The sequence below is a fragment of the Boleophthalmus pectinirostris genome, unplaced genomic scaffold (genome assembly GCF_026225935.1).
Source record: "Boleophthalmus pectinirostris isolate CB_2022bp ecotype Guang Dong unplaced genomic scaffold, ASM2622593v1 HiC_scaffold_20, whole genome shotgun sequence".
In the NCBI taxonomy this organism is placed as follows: Eukaryota; Metazoa; Chordata; class Actinopteri; order Gobiiformes; family Gobiidae; genus Boleophthalmus; species Boleophthalmus pectinirostris.
The window spans coordinates 23,502,624-23,526,907 of record NW_026571153.1 but is presented as its reverse complement, the minus strand read 5'-3'; the positions used below and the strand labels follow the sequence as shown (position 1 = coordinate 23,526,907).

General features: G+C 36.3%; 1 protein-coding gene across 1 annotated transcript in view; it reads right to left on the bottom strand.

Annotated features, from left to right (window-relative positions):
* Positions 1 to 24,284, bottom strand: part of col4a6 (collagen, type IV, alpha 6) — a 126,224-nt gene that overhangs the window by 19,487 nt on the left and 82,453 nt on the right. The window contains exons 5-24 of the mRNA XM_055156299.1: positions 14,126 to 14,260; positions 13,249 to 13,293; positions 13,034 to 13,153; positions 12,525 to 12,587; positions 12,412 to 12,447; positions 11,870 to 11,932; positions 11,761 to 11,796; positions 11,291 to 11,332; positions 11,108 to 11,197; positions 10,527 to 10,580; positions 7,887 to 7,949; positions 7,723 to 7,767; positions 7,576 to 7,629; positions 6,986 to 7,055; positions 6,807 to 6,917; positions 6,475 to 6,621; positions 4,126 to 4,218; positions 3,399 to 3,556; positions 2,673 to 2,855; positions 1,978 to 2,161 (exon numbers count right to left, since the gene is read on the bottom strand). Of these exons, the coding sequence (XP_055012274.1) occupies positions 1,978 to 2,161; positions 2,673 to 2,855; positions 3,399 to 3,556; positions 4,126 to 4,218; positions 6,475 to 6,621; positions 6,807 to 6,917; positions 6,986 to 7,055; positions 7,576 to 7,629; positions 7,723 to 7,767; positions 7,887 to 7,949; positions 10,527 to 10,580; positions 11,108 to 11,197; positions 11,291 to 11,332; positions 11,761 to 11,796; positions 11,870 to 11,932; positions 12,412 to 12,447; positions 12,525 to 12,587; positions 13,034 to 13,153; positions 13,249 to 13,293; positions 14,126 to 14,260 (1,792 nt within the window). The remainder of the gene's footprint in view (positions 1 to 1,977; positions 2,162 to 2,672; positions 2,856 to 3,398; positions 3,557 to 4,125; positions 4,219 to 6,474; positions 6,622 to 6,806; positions 6,918 to 6,985; positions 7,056 to 7,575; positions 7,630 to 7,722; positions 7,768 to 7,886; positions 7,950 to 10,526; positions 10,581 to 11,107; positions 11,198 to 11,290; positions 11,333 to 11,760; positions 11,797 to 11,869; positions 11,933 to 12,411; positions 12,448 to 12,524; positions 12,588 to 13,033; positions 13,154 to 13,248; positions 13,294 to 14,125; positions 14,261 to 24,284) is intronic.

Genomic DNA, 24,284 nt, shown 5'->3' with positions numbered 1-24,284 from the left:
ATTACTTAAAAATGCATGGATGACATCTAAATCTCTTCAGGCATGTTTTTGATGAGGGAACAACCTTATAACACAGAAGAAAGCTCAAAAAAGTATATTTAGCATAATACCCCTTTAAGTCTCGTCTCAGCTGTTGTGAGTGGAAATAGCCTTCTTATTAATAGCATCATTAAATCAGTGTAGCATTAGCATCACATTCACACTGTAGTGGACTTTGTGTCATTTAGTCTCAGAAAACCTCTGTATAGCACAAAAAAGAATAAGAGCAGGTGGAATTTGCTTCGGGATCAATATAAAGTATCTATTTATAACAAATGCATTGTATATGTTCATTGTACGAATTAATGAGGTGTGCATGACCATAGGTTTGTATTGAGGCTTTATGTGTAAGAAGTAAAATTTTATTTGATACTCTGGATGTCTTTACATATACAGTAACTAACATGTAATTCTGCTGATGTTTACATCTTAATCATAACTTAATTAACAACAAGACAAGAAGATAAAACATTTTTATCTACTTTTTTTTTAAGTTGCTTTTTTGTATAATGCTAAGTGATGTAACTTTAGAAATTAGAACTAATTGTTGTGTATGTAAATTATGTCTTGTGTGGTACCTTACATGTTTTTAAGTAGTATTAGTGTACATTAGTGTAGTGTACTTTAAAAGCTTTTTTAACCAATGTTTTAACTTGCTGAATTGATAATATATAAAACAAATGTCTTAAAGTGTTTTCTGAGACTAAAACAATCACAGTGGCTGTTACACATTCAGCAAATACATCATCACTGTTAAAATGCAGCAGTTTGTAGATTATGGATTATTATTAATATTATTAATATTAATATCATGGGCTGCAGAGAAAGCACATTAATGGAGACCATTAATCATGAAGTTAACAGCTGCAGCAGGTGTGAAGGCAGGAAGCTGCAGAGGCCGAACCAGGATCTGAACCTAAGACTGAACCAGATCTGGGACCGGACCAGACCTGGGACTGGACCAGACGTAAAACCGGCCAATGTACCAGAAGGATTAATCTTAAAATGGAGACTAATGGACTATGTGAATAACTATAACTACAGAGATGGATGAGATGGTGGTGGTTTCAGCCTGTTGAAGAAAGCATCACATCCATTCACACTCTCAAACACTCTATCGCTACATCAGCTAAAGAACATGAGTTGAGTTTGACTATTTTTATTAATAGATTTATTCACTTTGTAGGTCTGGATCATTGAATTTTAAGTGTACTACTTTCAATTTCTTTCACTTAGCAAACCAGTTCAGAACTATTGAACTTTATGCTCCGCAATGTGTGTTTTAAACATTTGCAATATAATGAAGATATAATAAGATAGAAACTTATTTAATTCAATCCTGAGCCAAAAACTAATTTATACTATGCAAGATGGAGAAAATGAACCGTACTTGTTCTTTTTTTGTTACAGTTTGTATGTTGTGAATTGATAATAAAAGTCAAAACATTATATGGCATAGTTCAAACCTGATATTAAGGAATAGACTCGATACTTGATGCTGATTTTGATAAAGAAATGATAATTACAAACACTCTTTATTCAGATAATATATTTTTCACCAATAAATAATAGTACTTTCTTTTATATTACCATGTGGTTTTATATCTGTGTAATCCCACAGTTGTTAAGGTAGGTTCCATAGTGGTCCATGAGAGTAGTCTCTTAGCTCTTATACTTGTTCTGATACAGCTCAAGATCATTCTAAAGTTATTCAAGAAAGGTTAATTTCTGTCCCGTAAATGTGACTTTTTTGTATCGATATAAGTTCAAATGAGTATCTAGTTTCAATACAAATTTTTGAATATCGATTAGTATCGGATTTTCAGTACTTTGAACGACCTAATTCTGATTCCCAATAAGTAAATAAATCTACTCTAGTCAAATCAACTATTCAGTTTAAATAATTTCAACTAATAAAACTTCACACTCTGCACTGACCTTTCTCTCCAGGGACTCCGGGTGTTCCAGGGAATCCAGGGATACCAGGGTCCCCAGGCTCGCCTCTGTATCCGGGGGTCCCTGCGTAGCCCACCCCTGGCTCTCCGGGACCTCCAGGAAGACCCTTTGGACCGGGGAATCCTGCGAAGCCCTTTTCACCGACTGTGCCATAACCAGCATCGCCCTGGAAACAGACAGACAGATTAGCAGAAGTGTGCATGAATTTGTGTAGCTTTATGGTTTCAATAACAAACAATAAAATAATAATAGTAGTTTTGGATATGTTACCTTGTGCTTGCAAGGTGTTGTGTTGAATTTTATGCATGTTGTTAGATCTTATAATATTTATTTTCTTGATTACACATTTCCTGTTCTTCTATAATTTCCCCATCAAGACAAATACAGGTTTATCTGATCTTAACTTCAAAGTCTCACCAAAAACATTAATTTTCCCTAATAAAGATAGAACGTAAAACAATGAAAAAATAAGTCTCACTCACATTCAAAAACTGAAATAATTTGATAAGTAGTAGTAGTAATAATAATGGATTTTAATTTCTAACACACTTTACATTTGTAAACGAATTAGTAGTGAATGTGTGCTTCTGGCATTGGAGGAGTATAGTCTAAATCAGGCTTTTCTAGTATCAGTTCATTTTTTGTAGTTTGCACTTTACAAAATATCCAATACTCACAGGAGGTCCGACGGCTCCGGGGAAACCGGGCAGTCCGTCTCTGCCTGGTTTTCCAGTCTCTCCGGTGGGTCCTCTGGGTCCCTGGGCTCCAATCTCGCCTTTCACCCCCAAACCCTGACTGGGATAATATGAAGCACCCTTCTCTCCTTTACGCCCAAATCCACCACGAGGTCCAGCTGGGCCCTAAGAAGGAGAAATATCCTAAGGAGGAGAAATATATACAGTCCCAAGCAGAGCCTGGCTGGAGCTGCTGAATGTGCTGAATGGAGTGGAACAACACTGTAACATCTGGTGAGTAAATCCTAAACAAATTATTATTTGAAAATCACTGCATGTTTGGTACAGGTTAGGGTTTGCTAATTAAAGTGATCACCTGATTACAGCCAGATGGTTCTGTTTACAAACACCTGGCTCCCTGTCACTCTCCCCTTTAGTCCTCCAGGTACTGCCCAGTTTAGCAGCTCTATCTGAAATGTGGTTGTGAGCAGATTAATACCACTTTAAAAATTTAACCACACCAGTAGTGTATCTAGTGGTGCTCTACTCTCCTCAGCTAGAGACTTCTTCAGAGGGTTGGCCACATTTGAATATAGGCATGGACGTAAAAAATTTATGATCTCTTCATCTTGTCAACATAACAAAATTACACTGCATCAGTGTCACCCTTTAGTTTGACTGGGTCAGTGCAATGTTAGTACACTGTTAATGTAAAAACTCCAATCTCACTGGAGGTCCTTGAAGTCCGTTGAATCCTGGCGCTCCTCCGTCTCCGGGTTCTCCCTTTGCTCCAGGAAACCCAGGGGACCCAGTGGGTCCGGGGGGTCCCTCAGCGCCTGGGGTCCCCGGAACACCGCCCCCAGCACAGGCACAGTCTCCAACATCACCTACCAGTACAGCATGGGTGTCACTGTCAACAATACTATAGCTACTTGATAAAATATGCGTCATAACATAACTGCCCAAATCATTTTTTTTTTTTTTTATCCAAATTGTGTTTTCTCAAATTGAGCATCTTGTTTTACTCTCCAGACTCTGCTGCATTTGTAAGTGTGATTGGCTCCACCCTCGACCAATAAGAAATAATTATAAAGCCCAAAAAACCCACTGAGAATACCAGATGCCTGTTTGTGTCCTTAGGTAAGACACTTCACCCACACTAACTAGTATGAATGTGGTGTGTGTGAATGGTGGTGGTCAAAGGGGCAGATGGTGCAGATTGGCAGCCTCACTTCTGTCAATCTGCCCCAGGTGAGCAGTGGCTACAATAGTAACTTGCCACCAGATCAATGAATCAAAAATTGCCATTGATTAATGTTAGGGGGAAAAAAACTTCTATAGTGCATACCACCAAGCCCTATTTGTACAGACAAGTAGATTCATATGTCTTTTCTCATGGAACCAGTAACAAAAGTGAGCGAGTGAACATCATATTGTATTATTATCAATATTGTACCTCTGACTCCTTTAAACCCAGGGCTTCCTGGCTCTCCTCTGGCCCCCGGCAGTCCAGGCTCTCCTGGGGTAGCAATTCCACCTATACCAGGTCCTGTGAAAATACACAAAGAGATGTTCAGTTTATATTAGATTACTCACTGTTACTTACCTGAAAAGTGTGGAATCTTCTTAATGAATATAGATTTAAGATTTCTTTGCAAGAGGAAAGTTGCATTTATATTTATATCTTTCTGAAAATATAAATGAGCTGTGAGAACTCATTCAATGATTTTGCATTGACCATGATCGAGAGCAGTGCTGGGCGTTAACTAGTAATTACTGTAAAGAGATTACACTTTTTATGGTTTTGTAATGCAGTAATGTAATAGATTTTAAAATGTAGTATTTAGATTACAGTTACAAACCCCCTGTAACTTTATGTTACCTTTTCAGTCTATATGCTGTGTCCTAAAACTGCCAGAATGTACCAGATTGACATTAGAAATAGGACTGAGGTGTTGAGAGACACTTGGTTTCAAATAGTTACTTGTTTCTAAGTTTATATATTCAGATAAATGACCAAGAGTCAATACATTTCACCATTGTCTCCTTGTGACTTTATAATAGTCCCTGAGCTCTAGGTTGCTTTTTAGTTATTTTTTTTAATAAATAATTTATAATCAGGAATATGTTATCATTATTATTATTATTATTATTATTATTATTTTAGTAAATTATGTTAGATTAGAGGAAGTAATTCATAATAAATTTTCATATTACTTTTCCAGAGTAACTTGCCCAACACTGATCTAGAGCATGCATAGTGTAGTTTTGGCATTCACACATTACTAAATTTCACATTTTAAACTTTATTTCATATTTCATAATGTTGAATGTGCCTTTGCCAAAAATAAATATTGCACTTGCATTGCCTGCCATGCTTTCAGTGCCTTTAAAAAAAATCATTGAACTGTTCACTGGCGACATCATCTGGCCAAAGATGAGTAAAGCAGCTTGGACCTTCCTATCCAAGTCTGAAGCTTTCCATACTCACCAGCGCCCCTGCAGGCTAGCACCAGTATAGCACTTAAGCAGTTAGACATAAAAAGTATTGGTGTGAAGTTGTGGTACCACTTTATAATAACTACATGTTAATACTTTAATAAACTATGAGCAAACACCTGATTCAGAATTAACAGATGGTTTATTAAAGAGGTGGTATTGGAGTAACATATAACATATTTAGATGATTACATGTTGACATGTTAAATGTCTACTGCACATCGCATCAGGTTTATGAAGTTAAAGTCTGTGGCCTGCTTTTGTATATTTTGGATAGGATTGTATTGTTAACTGTAAAGAGGGTTCGAATAGGACATGGGAAATATTGCAAAATTATTTAAACATGCATGGATGACAACAAGTTGATTTTGCATAATACCCGCTCTTTATAAATGGTTCAGGCTTAGACTTACCCTAACCCTAAAGGGTTGGGATTTTGACATTACTTAAGTAGTTACCAAGCCTGAATCATTGCTAATAAACTATTTGTTCATTATGATTTAAGGCTTTGTTCATGCTTTATTAAGGCTAATTACAGTGTAGTTACTATAAAGTGTTACCAAAGTTGTTTTATATTTTATAGGCCCATAATTGCCATAATGTTAATGGCAATATGGTTATCTTATTGATACCTGGTTGTCCGTTAGGATAGATGACACAGGGATTGAATCCTTGGAGGACAATAAAAGTAGTGAGCTATAAAATTCTTTCCACATTAACCTGCAGTGTGTGTGGTGTTTAATCTCAAAATTATTAAAAACAAATGTTTTCAGTGTTATTGATAGCCTACATTGCAGCTGATGTCAGCAATATTTTCTGGGGGTGTGATGCTTAATGTAGGGTCATTGCTGATTGCTGGTTGAGATGTGTGGTTGTATTGAGACATCACAAACATACCTGGAGTTTTGTCTCATTCACACATGTTAAACACACAAACCCTGCATATTTAGGCTGAATTCCTGTTTCAAACAGAAAACACTCTATTTCACCTTGTGATGTCATGTGATGATACTGGAAGTGTTCTACTGTGTTTTTAATTTCAGCCCTGGCCTTGCCAATCTCTAATGAACTAAACATAAAAGGCAGCTGTTAACTTGAAAACTGCTGATTCATGACATCACAAGGTGGAACAAAGCATTTTGAGCTTTGGAGATGTAGACAGACTAATTATAAAGAATTATTCAAATATGTATGAATGAAACAAAACACAACTCATCCTGTTTTTGAGGAGGTAACAACATTTTAACATCGCTTAAAGCTCACAGGAGTCAATCTTGTGTAATATAAGAGCGTTATTCTTTGTTACCAGAGGGTCCAGGGGGTCCAGCAACTCCGGGTTGTCCTGGGAGTCCAGGGGAGCCGGACTGACCCTCGGGGCCGTAGCTTGGGATACCTGGGCTGCCCTTCTCTCCCTTTGGACCTGGTGTACCAGGGAAACCTGGGGCTCCACGTGCTGCATTAGAAGAGAATACATTTCAGTGAAGCTGAACAATCTGTTAGTGATGATTTAGACCTATGTACCTGCCAGTTTTCTCCCATAACCAAATATCTTTTATGTTCACTATTGTTCCTAGTAGTAATATTCACACATTTATGGACAAACTTAACCAGATATGTTCCTAAATGCATTGTTTTTACCTCCAATTCCTGTGTATGTTCCTGGAACTCCGGGAAGGCCAGGAAATCCTGGAGGACCTTGGTCGCCGCGGGGACCAGGGATCCCAGGACGGCCGTTGTCTCCAGGTGGACCTAAGGCATGAAATCAAAGTGTAAGAGAAATCCTGGAATTTACTTTTGCCCAAATTCTGTTTAATTACCTTGAACAGCAGTGCCCAAATCGGTGACATACGCTGGGGGTCCTGGAAATCCGGGTTCTCCTTGCTCTCCCTTTTAGACAATATTGGAAATTGAGTGGTAAGAATATTTATAAATAATTAGAAAAAACATGCGCAATTTTTTTTTATTTTTAAGTATACAAACTTTCAGCAAATATTCACAAATATAACAAACCAAACCGCAAAATGTAACATGAAGCTTTTGTACATTTCAGTTATGCAAAGTTAGCTAAGGAAAAAAGGTGCGCTCCTTCAGAAAGTACAATAATAAGCTATTGTTTTGAATTGTAGTTCATAGTCCTTCTCCTGCCTGAATAATGCCTCGGTTAATTACTTTCAATAGCGCCATCTAGTGGGCAAATAGTATTACTGTAGGCGCTATTAAAAATATTACTGGACTAAGACAAAGGGAAATTGCTCAGACACTGTAGCTAACACACTAATTTATAATAACAAAGAGTCAAATTATAATGAAATTGTTATGAAATTTAAATTTTAAAATAATTAAAGTGGCACAGTAAGTAGTAATTAAAATAGCAAAATGAGTTTTAACAAACCAGTAACTAGTTTACCTTTCCTCCTGGGATTCCTGGGGCCCCTGGATAGCCTGGATTGCCTCTGTATCCCTAAGAAAAAAGCGATAATATATTAAGTGTAATATATTTTATTTATTTTTTCATGATTCCACAAATTAGCCTGAATAAAGGCTATGAACATACCTGCTGACCTGGACCACCAGGAGGTCCATTAAAACCAGGTGGGCCCTGTGTGATGACAACATTAATAATAGTAGCTAAGTAGTTCCATTACAGGTGTAATGTAAAATATAGAAAATGCATGAATATTTCAAGGATTTTGATAAAAATGTAAAATGTGTCCGTACACGTGCGCCTGGATATCCTGGGATTCCTTTCTCTCCAACCAATCCAGGATATCCAAATGGTCCCTGAAAATGTAAAATATATGAATAACTGTGCACCATGAAACTTTGATATACAGACATTTCAAAACTGTTGGTACCCCTCTGGTAATCAAAGAAAACTCAACAATGGTCACTGAAATAACCTGAAACTAAGAAAAGCATTAATAGAATATTACTAAAAAATAACCAATGAAAATCAGACACTGTTTTTGAATTGTTGTTCAATACAATAATTTAAAAAAACAAACTAAAAAACAAACAAACTTGGCCTGGACAAAAATTATGGTGCCCCTAGAAAGGCTTGTAAGTTATTGGACAATAGGGATATGTTAAACTTAGGTGTGTCCTCTAATCTGCATCACAGGTGTCTTCAAACTTGTCCTCAGTCAGTCTGCCTGTTTAAAGGGACACATGTGCCATTGTGCCGTTTGTAGACATGATGGAGACAACACTGAACATGGACCAGAGAAAGTGAAGAAGAGAACTGTGTCAGGAGACTAGAAAGAAAATGATAGAGAAGCAGATTAAAGATAAAGGCCAAGCAATTTGATGTTCCTGTTATTACGGTTGCACATGTTATTCAGAAGTTTAAGGTCCACAGGACTGTAGCCAACCTCCCTGGATGTAGCTGCAAGAGGAAAATTTATGACAAATTGAAAAGATGGATCATATGAACGGTAATTAAAGAGTTCAAACTCCAAAGAAATGAAATGTGAATTTGAAGGGCAAGGTACACCAGTGTCAGATTGCACCATCGGTCACTGTTTATGCCAATGTGGACTTCATGTGAGGACACCATTGTTGAAAGCAAATGCAATACATATTGACAAGCCACAAAGCTTCTGGGAGAATGTCATTTGGACAGTTGAGACAAAACTGGACCTCTTTGGCAAGGCATATGAGCTCTATGCTCACAGGCGCAAAAATGAAACACACCAAGAAAAGAACACTCTCCCTACTGTGAAGCATGGAGGAGACTTGGTTATGTTCTGGCGCTGTATCTGACACAGGGTGTCTTGAATCTGTGCAAGGTACAATGAAATCTCAACACTATCAAGGTATTTTGGAACAAAATGTGTTGCCTAGTGTCAGAAATCTTGGTCTCAGTCGTAGGTCATGGGTCTTCCAACAGAATAATGACCCAAAGTACACAGCTAAAAACACACAAGAATGGCTAAAAACAAAACATTGGACTGTTCTGGAGTGTTCTTCTGTGAGCCCAGATCTCAATCCTACTGAACATCTGTGAAATGAGCTGCACATGCTGTCTGGAGAAGGCACCTTTCAAACCTGAGACAACTAGAGCAGTTTGCTCACGTGAAGAGGGTCAAAATACCAGTGCAGAAGTCTTACTGACAGTTACAGAAATCGTTTGATTGCAGAGTTTGCCTCAAAAGGTTGTGCAACAAAATATTAAGTTTAGGGTACCACCATTTTTGTCCAGGCTAGTTTCATTATTTAGTTTTTTCTAATGATTCTGTTGAACCACAGGTGAAAAGCAATGTTTGATTTTCGTAGGACCATTTTCAGTAATTTTTTAATTCATTATTGCTTTTATCAGTTTCAAGTTATTTCAATGACCATTGTTGATTTTTCTCTGATTACAACAGGGGTACCAACAATTTTGAACACGTCTGTAGGGACCTTTGATACAAGATCTCACAATTGTTTACATCTGCAAATTGTCCACACTACAACTGAAAAGAATATTTTTGTGAAAAAATAAAGCTGTTGTTGTGCCTAAAAAAGTGCAGATATCTATTTGCATTTTGCAATGGATTAATATGTGACTGAAATGAAATATTGTATTGTATAATGTACTGAAATGTTTTACAGTAACTATTAGTGTTAATGTAAAATGGGAAGATAACATAAGAGAACTGTTCTTTCTATTCCTTTTCATTTATTTCTTGTATGTATAGTTATGACACTGTTGACATTGTTCAGATTTTACTAATGAAATTTTAATCACTTCCCACAAATGGAAAACATTTCAAGAACATGCAAAACTGGCCTCTGGTGCCACTACTGCATTTGGTAAGAATTTGGTGAGAGACATTTGTAGCTGGCCTGTTCAGATCCAGATAAGACCCTAAAAACGATCTTCTAAAAATCAAAACATTTTATCCTGTTTACTGGTTGAGTTATTACTAGTTTAAATCTGACTTTATTCTTAACTAGTTTTAGCCATTATTTGGTCCTGGTTTAGTCCTTATGTAATTGCTCTGCTGATACTAGTCTAGTCGTTTAATATTGGCTCAGTATATTACATACTTAGCAGAGCAATGTTGGTGAAGCCTTTTGTATACCATTTTACACTAAATCTAACACAGCAGTTATTGAACTAGCTATTATTATTATTGAAATAGCTCTCATTTATAGTCATAAATGCACCCCTTAAATAGACCTGTACAATTCTTTTTATTATTTTGTTTGTATGGTCTAAAGAGAGCAGTCAGACAGTCTCATAATATTTCAATATACATTATGATATTGATATATGACATTATTTACGTGGCTTACTAAATAGAGAAATATACTGTTTAATTATACGGTTTACTCCTGAGATCAAATATTAAAATCTGGATTGAAAACACTTACAGGTCGCCCCGGGGTACCAGGGAATCCACGAATTCCCTTTGGACCTGGGTCACCCTTTGAGAAATAAAAAACACCATCAGACTTTTGAACAGTTTTAAAGTGCATATGACAGATGTAAATATACATGACACTTTTACATGAATCAAGAAGCAAATTTGTGAAGAAAAGTTTTTAAAATATGTTGATAATTACAGGAAGTACACATATTGATAACATCACACTACGAAGAATTCTATCCAAAAATTTGGTACAATTTACGCAAGAAATACATTTTTCAGTTACTTTAATCATAATTTCAACCAAATAAAGGTGTTTCTTTGTGTTTTATGACTCAAATCAAATTATAATTTCTATGTACTTAAGAGCAGAGTTGTGGCCCAATTATATTTTAGTTGCTAGGTGATGTCAATATTTCCAGCCAGGAAGTAAAAAATGGCCAAATTGGGAAAAGAAAAGTAAAATCTTTAGTAAAATCATTAATATAATGATCTTAACTGTTTTGGTGTTTGGGTTTTTTGCCCAACCTGCCATAGGCACTGTAAGTATTTTGTGAATAATTTGTCAAGTGTTTCCATGGTTACCCTGTCTCCTTTGTAAATGGTGAGGGTCTGTTCGCTGACTAAAGGTTCATCTCCAGTGGAGCCACTCGGACCAGGAAGACCAACGTCACCCTTGAGAAACACAGGATGAGATATTATAGACTTACTCAGAGAATGGAAAACAACAGAATTTGAGTTTTTAGTTTTTTTTTAAACAGCGCATACCTTGTCTCCCTTTTCTCCCCAATATCCTTCACCATGACTTCCCTAAAACAAAAAAAATGGTAAATTAAACACTGGTTTCTTTTTCAGCATCATTGAACTTCATATGAAGAATAAAAGGGATGAGGTACAGTGTGGGTGCAAGCATATATAAATATAATACACTGTATTGCTAAATAACATTTTTAAATGATGGTATTTATGTGAAAAAAAGCTTGTCTTTTGGGTAAGAAATTTGAATGTTGAATATTCTTATTAAAGTTCAAGGCACTCTGTGGTCTTAGGGAAAACAGTTAGTTGGCCTGGACAAAGGCTTCCTCCTGCATTCTTCAATGGAAATGTTGTACTTTTGGTTATAATATTCAACAGTATGGCATAAAACCTAAATCCATGGTGAATGCTCCATAGAATTATTCTAGAAGCCTTGAGTCCCTTTATATATGCATATTGACAGAGTTTCATTTTGATCTTACCATGGGCCCTGGAGGACCGGGAGGACCAGGCAGGCCCTAAAAGCACAGCAGATATTTAGCAAAATCATTTTTATTTGCTAGTTATTTTCAATATTTGTTTGTATCTTACAGGATATCCATTGGGTCCAATTGGTCCAGGAGCTCCAGGTCCACCATCGGGGCCGCGTACTCCCTGAACAAAGAACAATTCTCATTATTATTAGTATATGTGTCATATTTATAGTTACATCGCTTGGCAGGATAAAATAACAAAACACTCTAGTATTGTTTGGTGGTCAGTAGTCTTGGAGTGGTATTGGAAGTAATATACTTAGACTTAGACAAACTTTATTGATCCATGGTATAGGCATTGATTTTAGTAGTAGTAACAGTAGTAGTAGTTATATAGTGGTCATTATCATATATAAATTTTAATTGATCAATCAGTAATTTTAAATACTAAAAATACAAGCCAATATGACATAATTCACATCCATACACTTGTCTTAAGTGAAAAAAAAAAAAAAAAAAAAAAATATATATATATATATATATATATATATATATATATATATATATATATATATATATATGACAAGTTAACATCACCAGATCAGTCGAACTGTGTGTGAATATTTTGAATTGAATTAAAATTAAGTATTAAAATCTCACAGGTGGGCCATTGGATCCTGGAAATCCTGGTAAACTCTGGGAAAAAAAGAAATAAGGAATAGAAATGAAAATAATAATTAACATAATAAAATAATTAAATCCATCTTTATTACCGTGCCACCATTGTCAGAGATGTAAACAGGCTCTCCTTTCTGTCCTTTTGGTCCAACTATTCCCTGTTTGAGAAAGTATTATTAACATTTGTATGACTCAACCTAAACTCATTCATATTTTTTTTTATCGAGATTTTGAAAAATTGCTAAATCGTGAAACTGAGGAGTATTATGAAAAAAGTTTACTAAAAAAAGTAAAGACTTATTTTTTGGCCATATTGTCCAGCCCTTTTTTGTGATATTGCCTCCATTCTGGAATTTAGTTTTGTTTCCATTTTAATGGTATTTCTCCCTTGATTGATTACATTGTACTTTACCATGAAATATCCAAGAGGTAAATTTACTAATTTTGGACCTGTATTTTAACAATATTAATTGTGCCTGCCCACATCTGCATTACATATTATTGGGCTATAGACTGTTGCGCTGTCATCTGAAACACAACAATTAAAGGGTCTAAATATGGACTAATTGGTACCAAACTAGGTCCCCCTGCTACGTGGACTTACAGCAGGTCCAGGATTTCCAGGTGGTCCAATGCCATAGCCGGGGTCCCCAGGCTCGCCTCTCGTCCCATTACAGCCATCAAGACCCGGGGGACCCCTTGGACCATCAGCGCCGGGGTGGCCCTGTGAGGGGGAAAGGGGGGGGTGTCATATTAGATTATTGTTTAGGGAATATATTTGTGTCAAAATAACACCAAAATGTTGAATGTGCTACTTACAGGCACACCATCATTTCCTGAGAAGCCGGGCACACCCATAGGCCCCTGCATAAACCAAAAATGTGTTAATTGGTCACTGAATACAAGAGCATCACTTAGTGGGCAAAGATGACAGTACAAATATGACTTACATTTTTATTGAAATGAAAAGTTCTGATTTTCTTTCTTATGTGATAAAAAAATAATTGAAACATTAAAATACATAAAATATGCTTTAGTTGACTGGCCATTGTGTAAAAACCCCAGTTTACATGGTTTGTTGAGCTGATTCTTTAGCACCATCTAGTGTTCAATACTTGGCATTGCAGCAAGATGCTCTTTTACTAGTTTATTTCATAAAAAACATATAGACCAAGAGTTCACAAATGTAAGTTCAATCAAATGTATTATGTGAATTACAGTCTCCTTAAAGATACAGTAAGATGTTAAAACACTGTTATTTCTCTGTCTGATGGTTTTGTTTGATGCTGGAGTAAATCGATATGTTCCATGGGCTCAGTGAGAGCTGACTTGACTGTGATCACATTTACCGAGGAAGATCCAATGTGGATTTTTGAACCGATACCAATATCTGGTAGTTAGTTGCCTTTGCCCCTGTGGTCGATGACTGATATTTGCAGATACCAATATTAAGCTTTTACAGTAAAATCTATGGTACAGGACAAATTTATGTTAAGATATAGTGAAGTTTACAAATCACATTTACATACACATCCACGCACTACCTATATCTGGGGAATATACCATCCCATCATTTCCACAGTTGTTCCAGGATTATTCCAAGCGTTATACACACAATCAAATACATACACCACTGACAGCACATATCTCATGTAGTTCTAGCACATCTTTAAATAAAACAGTAGTATACGCTGACCTTGTCTCCCTTGGGTCCGGATGGCCCCTTCAGTCCGATGTGGCCCTTCTCTCCTTTGGGCCCCATGTGCCCGGGTCCTCCCCGAGGCCCCTCAGCTCCACTGGGACCCACCTCACCCAGGGGTCCAGGACGACCCTGAAACCATACAGACAAAAGAGCCAATATAATGGAATACATTTCACCCTATACTCTTTTTGGTCTTATATTTGACTGAAAAACAACATTATGTAATTTTATTTCACAGGGAAGAAATAAAATCTACACAAAGGAAAATGTGTGTGTAGTGAATCTTTCCATTCTGATGCCTTATAACTTGAGTTTTGTTTTCCATGGGTACAAGCAGGTGGCCATCCCCCAGTAGAACTCAAATCTCATAGTATAGTGTATGTACAGTAAGACTGGGCAATTAAGTGAAAGTTCAAAAGATCATGAATCAATTGTGTTTAATCATCATTGATACAGTACCAGTTTTTGAATCAGTTGATGAAATGAGGTTTGGAGCGTTCAGACTCTGGAGAGAGAAATTTGACAACTGCTTGTGTGAAATAGCACAGATTAGTGCTGCCTGTATCGTTTATGAAATCAGCACTAAGAGACATTTTTATTTTGTTTAAAAAAAAAACTAAAATCAAGATTGAATAATATGAGGGTTATTATATGAGTTGTTTTTTTTTATTATTATAACCAGCCCTAATTTACAGAGCAAGTTTGGCTTGCAATCAGAAACCTCCAGGTTCTCTCTGTGTCTGTATAAGAAGTTTTTGTAATAATTATAAAGCCACTTTGTAATATAGTTAACAGGGTGGAAAACCTCTAATCTATATTTTCCACAAGAAGCCCCGTGTTCTGTGCTTTGGAGATGGAGTGTCTCTTTTGCTTGTCCCTGTGCAGATGTGTTGTGCAGCAGTTTTGCAGGTTTTGACTTGTTCAGCTCTGAGGTGGTCCCAATACAAAACATGCCATAGCAGACTTTTCAAATGTAAACAGACGTTTAGAAATTGGTTTTAAATGCTTTTAAGACAATTAGGTAATTACTTCCTTCCACTGGTTAAACAGACATGCACAGATAGCTTTGAATAAGCTCAAGTTAAAAATACACTATGTAACGTCTCTGTTTGTCTCCATAGCTGTTATAGCTTTGCGAAGATTGGTCCACAGTATGGCATTAAACCTATATATTTCCATGAAAACAAGTTACAGGTCATATCTGTATAGAGGCGATCCTCTCACATTAATGCTTGTTTTTCAAAGCTTGTGCTTTGTTTAGCAATAAAAACAGAAATGCTAAAAAGGAAAGTTTAATGCCATACTGTGGAAGGTTTCTGTCAAATCATCTCCATGGAGACAAGCATGTAGTGGACCCCTTCCTTGAAAAAAGTTACACTGAGCACATTACAAGTAGTGATGTTTTCAGTTTTCGCATGATCAAAGATTTAGACCTTTTTTAGTCCTGGTTTGGTCCTAGTTCTGTTCTGCTGTAGTCCAGAGGTTTTGGTTTTAAGTATCAAATTTAATATGAGCTGTATGGTTAATTTATATTTCAGTTTCAAATAAATAGGCTTAATAGGCTTTTCATCTTTAACCCACTAGATGGCAGTAGACTCACATCAATTCAGTGGTTTAGACTGGTTCTACTGTAAATAAGTGAATTTGACAGATATAGTTGAATTATACTTATACTACTTATACTTATTGTTATTTGGTTTGGTGGGATAGAATCTGAGTTAAATAATCATCATAACTGTCAGTGGCAGAAATTTAGAAAACAAAAAAAATGTAGCAGTGAGTTCTAAAAGCTTTTTATAGCATCAACTGTCATCAGCTCCATCCAAAATGGAAAGAAACTTTATGCCATGGAAGTAATCATTCTGACCATTTAAACACTGATTTAACAAAATAAAGTTGTTGCCATTTACTTATATTTGTCAAATCATAACTGTCCTAACTGTGTTTTAGCCATTGTTAATATTATGTTTGCTAGGTAACATTCCTCTACGTATGTCATATCTGCTGCCCGTATCCAGGAAGTACAATTATAAACTTCACCAAATTATAAAATTAGAAGACTAGGCTTCTTTAGTAAAAATTAAAAATCTAATGATGTTAACTATGTTTAAGAGAATGTGTGTTACTGATAAGTCTTTAAGGCAAAAGAATAAACATTCACCAACAGCAATTGCAAGTATTATTTGAAGCTAATGTAATCTGAAAGACAAACATTAAAACATGCAAAACATGACTTATTCACAGTGGAAAGAGAATACAAAAAATGTGCTGCTTGAAAAGTACTCTGATTTTAATTCATTTTTGCAGTTCAGTTTTACTTGTTTATATTTTTACTATAGATTGTTTATCATACATTTTAGCCAAGGTTTAGGCTTTGTTTAGCTATCAACTATCATCCCCCAAATGTTATTGTTCTGTGGTCTGTGTTTAAGCTGTGAATCCATTAAGAAAAGTCATAAAGATAAGAGTGGATGTAAAGCAGGCTGCACATGGACACTTTACATTTACAAGACTTTTATTGGAGAGTTTTATAGACTAGTAACACAAGTCTCAGCCTGGAGACCTGGAAGCAGCCCATCACATATGTACAGAGGTGCGCAGTACATAGGTACATTTACTCAGTTACATTTACTTGAGGAACTTTTGATTGTAACTGTACTTTTCAGGGTATTTGTCTAGCAGCACACTTACAGCAGACATAATTTAAACTTTCCTGATTTTAAATTGATCTGTACTAGTATAGAATCACACTGTAACCTTGAAGAAAATATGAATATCGTGTGTTCAATATACATTATATTGTCTAAAAAAGATTGATTTTTCATTAGTCCTGGTTGGTTTATCTCTGGTTTAGTCCTGATTTAGTCCTGTTTGGTCCTTGTTTGGATCTGGTTTAGTCTGGGTTTTGATCTGGTTTAGTCCCAGATTACACTTGATTTTGGTATAGCCCATGGATAAATCCTGGTTCAGTCCTGGTTTGGTACTAGTTTAGACTTGGTTTAGTCCTGAATTAGTCCTGGTTTAGTCCTAGGTTTCACACTGGTTTAGTCCCAGATTACACTTGATTTTGATATAGGCCTTGGCCAAGTCCTGATTTTGCTCTGATTAGTCCGGGATCACTGGAGTCAGTCCTGGTTTAGTTCTCGTTTAGTCCTGGTTTAGCTATGATTTAGTCTGAGATCACCGAGATCAGTCCTGGTTTAGTTCTCGTTTAGTCCTGGTTTAGTCCTAGCTAATCCCCAGATTACTTGATATTGGTGTAATTTTGAGTAAATCCAATTATTCCTGGATTTCTGGATTTGTCTTTGATTATCTTGATTTGATTGCGACTCAAACATAAAATAATGTACCATTAAGACTGATAACCAATCACAAAAACTGTAAAAACTGAAAAAAACAAAAAACAAAAACTATTAACTCCATTACAATGGATACACAACAACTGACCTTTTCCTGAACTTGTCTGTCTTGTTGTAATTTTAGAGACAAATTTCAGTTTTAAATGCTGCTTGTTGGCGTTGTGTCTGGAATGGCTGCTTTGCTCGAGGGCACAGGGGCAGTACACTAATGAGAGGGCTGTCTGTCTGCGTCACACCTGTTTTTACCTGAGGAAACTATGCACCATCCACTTTCTCTCACGCCTTCAAAATGTGACTTCACTTTTAAGAAAAACCTCTTCTCCGTTCTTCAGTTACAATATTACACCTTACATGTGAAACACATTTTTCTGCTCTTTCTTCTATCTGAACATTGATTTTTTGAGCTGTTGCCAATCATTTTAGGCTCGCTTTTACCTTTTCCAATTGCAATATGCTATATAGTTATAATCTGTGACGCCCGTGGATCATTATGTTATAATTTGAACATTTTAAATACCAAAATCAATCTAAATTACTTACTTGAAGAAATAAATCTGATGACTTCCAGGTTAGAAAAATGCAGTGCCCAATGGGAGCTAAGAAAGTAGATTTTTTCTAATTTTTGTGTCTACTATATAGAAATACCAGTAGACATAAATTTTGTGCATTATTTTTAATGTTTTGTTCTTTAGATTAAAGGTGCTATATTATGCAAATTTGACTCTTGTAATTTTGTTCCCTCATCAGAAATATACCTGGCGTTATGTTTCATTTACACATGTATGAGTGATCTTTTATTATTAATCTGTCTACATCTCCAAAGCTCAAAATGCTCTGTTCCACCTTGTGATGTCATGAAGTTTTCAAATTAACAGCTACATTTTACCTTTAGTTCAATAGAGACTGGCAATATCAGGGCTGAAATTATCCAAATGGTTCTAGTGAAGGTGTATGGAGTTTAAAAACACAGAGCACTTGCTGTATTACCACATGACATCATAAGGTGGAACAGAGTGTTGGAGAGAAGAACTACAGGGTTTGGGTGTTAAACATGTGTAAATGAAACAAAGCACAACTCTGGATGTGTTACTTGAGTTGTATTTTCCAAATATTTTTTTAGTTTTACTTGAGCCATTTCTTGGACATACTTTGTACTTCTTCTGCTATTATTTTGAGGTAACGTACAATTTTCAGCTACTCTATCCACCTCTGTTTGAATTCAAAGTTCAGGTTTATTTTCCTTACGACCATCCTTATCTCCCAGTCAAACTTCCATAGCTCCCGTCTGCACCTCCGCCTGGGTTGGTTTTTTTGCCCTTGCCCTTGTAGCTTCCAGCCCAATCACCTTCCAGCAGACTGGTCAGTTTTCAGCCCCAAATCCCTCACTCCACAATGGGATACAATGAGCTCTATTGGCCCCCTAAGCCCTACGGACTTACCCCTCGGGCTGGGACCACCTCACTTCCTGCCAAACATGTCTGGGTTAGTTGGCTTTTGTCACTTTGAGGGTTCAGGAGTTGGTATTGTGGAAGATTTGTGCTGTCAAAACGCCTGCTCAGTGACGGTGGTGATGGGGACGTGGGCAGCTAACTATTTGGGTGCATTCGAAAGGGTTTATTTAGTCTGGAGGGAGAATAATACGTGGAGTGTGAAGGGGGAGAATACAATTGATGTGTGATTTGGCGAGCCTGGAATGGCAAATCTTCTCTGTTTAAAATTATGTTTTAGAATCAGAATTCAGTTCAGATTTTAAACCGGTCCAGAAGCATTAACATTTGAGAGAAGACTATTTCTACTGTTACTACTGCTGCTGCTACTACTACTTCTGTTACTACTGCTACTACTACTGTTACTGCTACTGTTAATACTATTGCTGTTACTGCTGTTACTGCTGCTGCTACTGCTACTACAACTGCTGTTACTGCAACTACTACTGCTACTGCTACTACTGCTGCTACTGCTGCTACTACTACTGCTACTGCTGTTACTGCTACTACTACTGCTGCTACTACTACTGCTGCTACTGCTGCTACTGCTACTGCTGCTACTACTGCTGCTACTGCTGCTACTGCTACTAATTTATCAAAGTCTCAAAGGCTGTAATTGCTTAGATGCACGGGATCCCTTTATTTATCAAATCTTATTCAACTTTTTTCCAAAGTCAAAAGGTCTTATGTGGCCAGCATCAGGTTTGGACAGTAGTTTTCAGCAGGGCTTACATTCAATCAGGCCTCTCATCAGTGTCCTGTATGAAGTGTTCAAATCCTGTTTAGATTATTGCAAGTGTGTTTATTCTCTGATCTCTTTCCCAGTTCCTCTCTCTCTGTCTCATTCTGTTCATCTGTTCCCTCTTCTCTAAACAGCCTCCTCATCCAGGTGCTTTCCCCTCAAATATAAAAGTCCACACCCCTGACTGTCCCATGGTGATGATGTCATAAAGAGAGGACTGTTTTCTCAGCTGCACCAGGCAACACGTTTATTAGTTAAAGAAGTATTTTTGTTGTGTCTGGATGTAGTTCAGAGGACCACACTAAAGAGGAGAACTAAATCAAAGAACATAGAAAATCCCCATGTAAGATTCTTAAAAACTTAAACCTAGCAGCTTTAATATATTTATATATTTTTATATTATTTATTTGACACAGATACAGCAAATACAGATTAACAACTAAGTTATCTGATTATTATTATTATATGTTTACTTCACTTGATATTAAAGGTGCACTACAGTATGTAACGTTTCAGTCACATGCTTGTATCCATGGAGATGTAATTGTTTTGGCTGGAATGTTCCACTGTATTCCACTGTAACATACAAGCCGGTTACAGGTCAGATCTGTGGAGACCCAAACTGCACTCACAAGGCTACACCTGCAGGGGCAGTTCATGCAAAAACAACTATTTATTTAAAGAAGTTCTAAAAAAAAAAAAAAAACAACCTGTGTATTTATATGAAGATTAAATTTGTGAATCAGTTTAATCTGCCTTTTTACAGATAAATACCAAAAAATACCATAATCTTCATCATAATCATCTTACTCACCCACCTCCTTCTGCTGTTGCACCATGTAAATCCTTATAATCTACAGAAAAAGTCTACAGCACTAGTGGTGTCATTTGCATGTCTCCAGGGAGATAAGTTTACAACTGTGGAACATTCCAAGAAACTCAATATATCTAATAAATCTATGCAATAACAAGCTGAAGGACCCTCCAGAAAAGTTCCACAGTGCACCTTTAAAATAAACCGTATTTCTAAAGTTGTGAGTTGAGCAGTTTGATTGCTTGTACAGTTCTGAGCTTGTTTGTGTTAAAGTGGGGCAGTATTAGTGGAAACTCATAAATATCTCCACTGCCATTGTCTCATCAAATCTACAGCTGTAACGTCGCTAATAAAATATCTTTAATGACACGTTTTCAAACACTCCTACTCAGAAACTTTGCTATACTTTTATTTACAAGGGCCTAAAATGAAAGGGCCCACTTGACTCTGTCCTACCCTATTTTACACTATTTTCTGATGACGTTATGATGTTGTTTCAGGAGTTGTCTTTTGTTTGTTTCATTCGCACATCATTTCATTAGCACACAAATCCTGCTTATCTCTCAAACAGAAAACACTCTGTTTCACATCTGTTGCGATGTGAATGAAACAAAACACAGCTCCAGGTATGTTTCTTCAGGAGGTAACAGCATTTTAACATGGCTTAAAGCTCACAAGAACCTAATGTAGAAGAACCAATTGAAAAAAAACAACCATATACTGTATACTTTTGTGGACATTTAAAATACTTCTTAAAGTATCCAGATGGGGGCAGTATAAGCACAACTAGAGAGGCAACAATGACTTTCTGCCACTGTCAAATTGTACAACTAAACTAAAAAGAAACTTAACATGCATAGATTGTCACAAGTATCGAAAAAATCTAATACTAATCGATATTAAAACTAGTATCGAAACTAGATACTCATTTGAGCAAGTATTGATACTAAAAAAGTCACATTGATAGGACAGAAATGAACCTTTCCCCGAATAGCTTTAGAATGATCTTGAGGTGTATCAGAAGTATAAGAGCACATAGGCTAGTATTTGTCCCAGATTGATTACATTAATTTTAACCCACTTACAATTTATAATACAACACATCTAAATTTACTTTTAAACCAGAACATTGTATAGTTTGAATAGTGTTAACTGCAACTAACTACAAAGGGGTACATTTGCAAGGGGCATTTGATGGTTTTAACCCTGACCCTCTTAGCATTAGTCTGGCTTTGCGTTAGCCTTGAACTTTGATCTTTCCTAGACCCGACTTTAGAGCGTCAGGTGTCCTCTGAAACATGTGAGAAGGTTGAAGTTTTGCTCTTCAAGTTTTCTTCTTATTTGAATATGACATATACATATACAGTTTAAAATGACATACACATATAACTTCAGGTTCACTTGCATTTTTCTTACCATATTGGGAAATACTTGAGCTAAACATTAATATGAGTAAGATACAGAAACTTGTTAGAATTATCAATTAATCTTGGCCCAATAAAAATCTGAAATCTGAATACAAGTAATTTAAAAGCTGCACTGCATAACTTTTCTGGTGGTATCCACGGAGATGTTATTGTTTTGCCTGGAATATTACGCAGTATTGCATTAAATGTACTTATCCTTTACTTCCTCACGGGTGTTTCTATTGCTCAAAATTTGAAAAACATGCATTCTTGCTAGGAATGGGGTCACCTTTTCACAGATCTAACCTGGAGAAGTTTACTGCCATGCTTTGGAACATTTCAGGCAAAATATGATTAGAGACAGGATAACTAGATTTTTTTTCCTTTCTTTGTCTCTCTTTTCTTGCTGTGTATTGATATTTTTTGTTTATAGCTCCAGTTTAGTTTGGTTTTAAAATATTTTAACATAGACATAATAGGTTTCAGTGATATGGAAGTCAGTGTCTTGTTGGTAGATGAGAAGCTCCAGTGAAGCATGCATGAATACAGCAAGACTAAACAAAACCTGAGACTCAAAAATGGGACAAATGTAGATTTGCATGATTCCAGTGTTGTTGTGATGGATAGGGCTGATATAAGTAGTACCTTTACTAAAATAGAGTCTAAAAAGTAGTCTACATAGCAGTATGTTCTCATCCAATAGCAAAAGAAAAATTTAAATAGTTTAAAAAAGGATCTACCATATAAGGTGTTTACAACTACCACTAATACTAATACTAATACTATTTCTAATATTAATACTAATACTAATACTAATACTAATACTACCACCACCAATAAGATGACTATTACCTTAGATTAGAGTCTTTATTGTGTTCTTTATGGAGAAATTCTTGTTGGACAAACAACGAGCACAAACCACAACAACAACAAAAAAACAACCGACAGTGCAGGCTACTACATCTACAAATACTATGAATAATACTACAACTACTCCCAAATGCAAACTTCTATGCTTTACTTATATGGTCATGCTTTGAATTATTGTCTATTATAAAACACCAGCTGCATCACTTACACTTGACTATGGTACTACTGCTAAGCCATAAGGTGACTATTATCTATCACTACTATTAATGCAACTACTACTGCTAAGCCAAAAGGTGACGACTACTACAACTACTTCCTTAAGCAAGCTTATACTGGCCATGTTTTTAATTATCATCCATTATAAATCATACAAGCAGACACATCACATTAAAATCTTGACTACTACTACAACTAATACACAAGCTGACTATTACTTATGACTACAACTAAAATGTATACTACTGTCTAAAGTCCAACCTGTACTGGCCATGTTTTGAATTATTGTCCATTATAAAGCACCAGAGGCATCACTTCTAAACAGGAAACATAACTTCGATTCCTCTCCCCCTCATTGCCCTCTCTGCCCTGTGGAGCTGTAGCTGGTTTTAATAATACCCAATCACGCTGCTTTCATTACGTCCAATCACAGGGCTTCTATGGGGGGAGGTCAGAGGTGAAAGGTCGCGGACAGGGAAGGTCGGGCCGACAGTGAGGTCTTTGAAATCCGTGAAGAGGTCGGGAAATGTAGGCTTAATCGAATCTAGACTGAGCCGCTTTGGTGTTGATCACAAACAGATGCTACATACTTCCGCTTTCTGTTAGCGTGCTTTTCCAGCTTGTTTGATCATTTGTCCAAGAATAATCATATGTAAATGGAAATATATGAGTTTTTACACACCACATTATTTCTCAGTCCACATAAAAAAACTGACTATTAAAATATTTTGCATTACTTTGGTGTCACAATTAACTAGACAGATTTATTTTGTGGCCAACTATGTGCAAAAATTTGAATGAGTTTAAACCAACTTTGATGGCTTAGTTACTACCTGACTTCTTACATTTAGTTGTGGTAAAGTAGTAGTAGTAGTAGTAGTAGTAGGACTACAACTACTTCATCCTCATCTTTTGTTCATCTCTTCAGTCTCACCTCCCTACGTTCTCTGCCCTGAGGTAATAGTCTTCTATTTTGGATTTCTTGAATAAATAACCCTTTAATGAACCGTAAAATTAGTTTAATTCCTGACAAAAACGTCTCGCCTGTGGGATCATCCGAGCGTCCTGAAAATCAAAAATCATTCAGAAGTCTTCAAGCTCCCTGTCAGAGGATAAAATATGACATTTATCTTATGATTAAATTGTTATTTTAGTGAACAGAGGCTAGCAAAAGACAGGATTTATGTCATAGGAACTATAACTGCTGAAAACACAACTGTAAGCAACAGGTCCTGCTAAACTTTAGAAGATTATAAGAC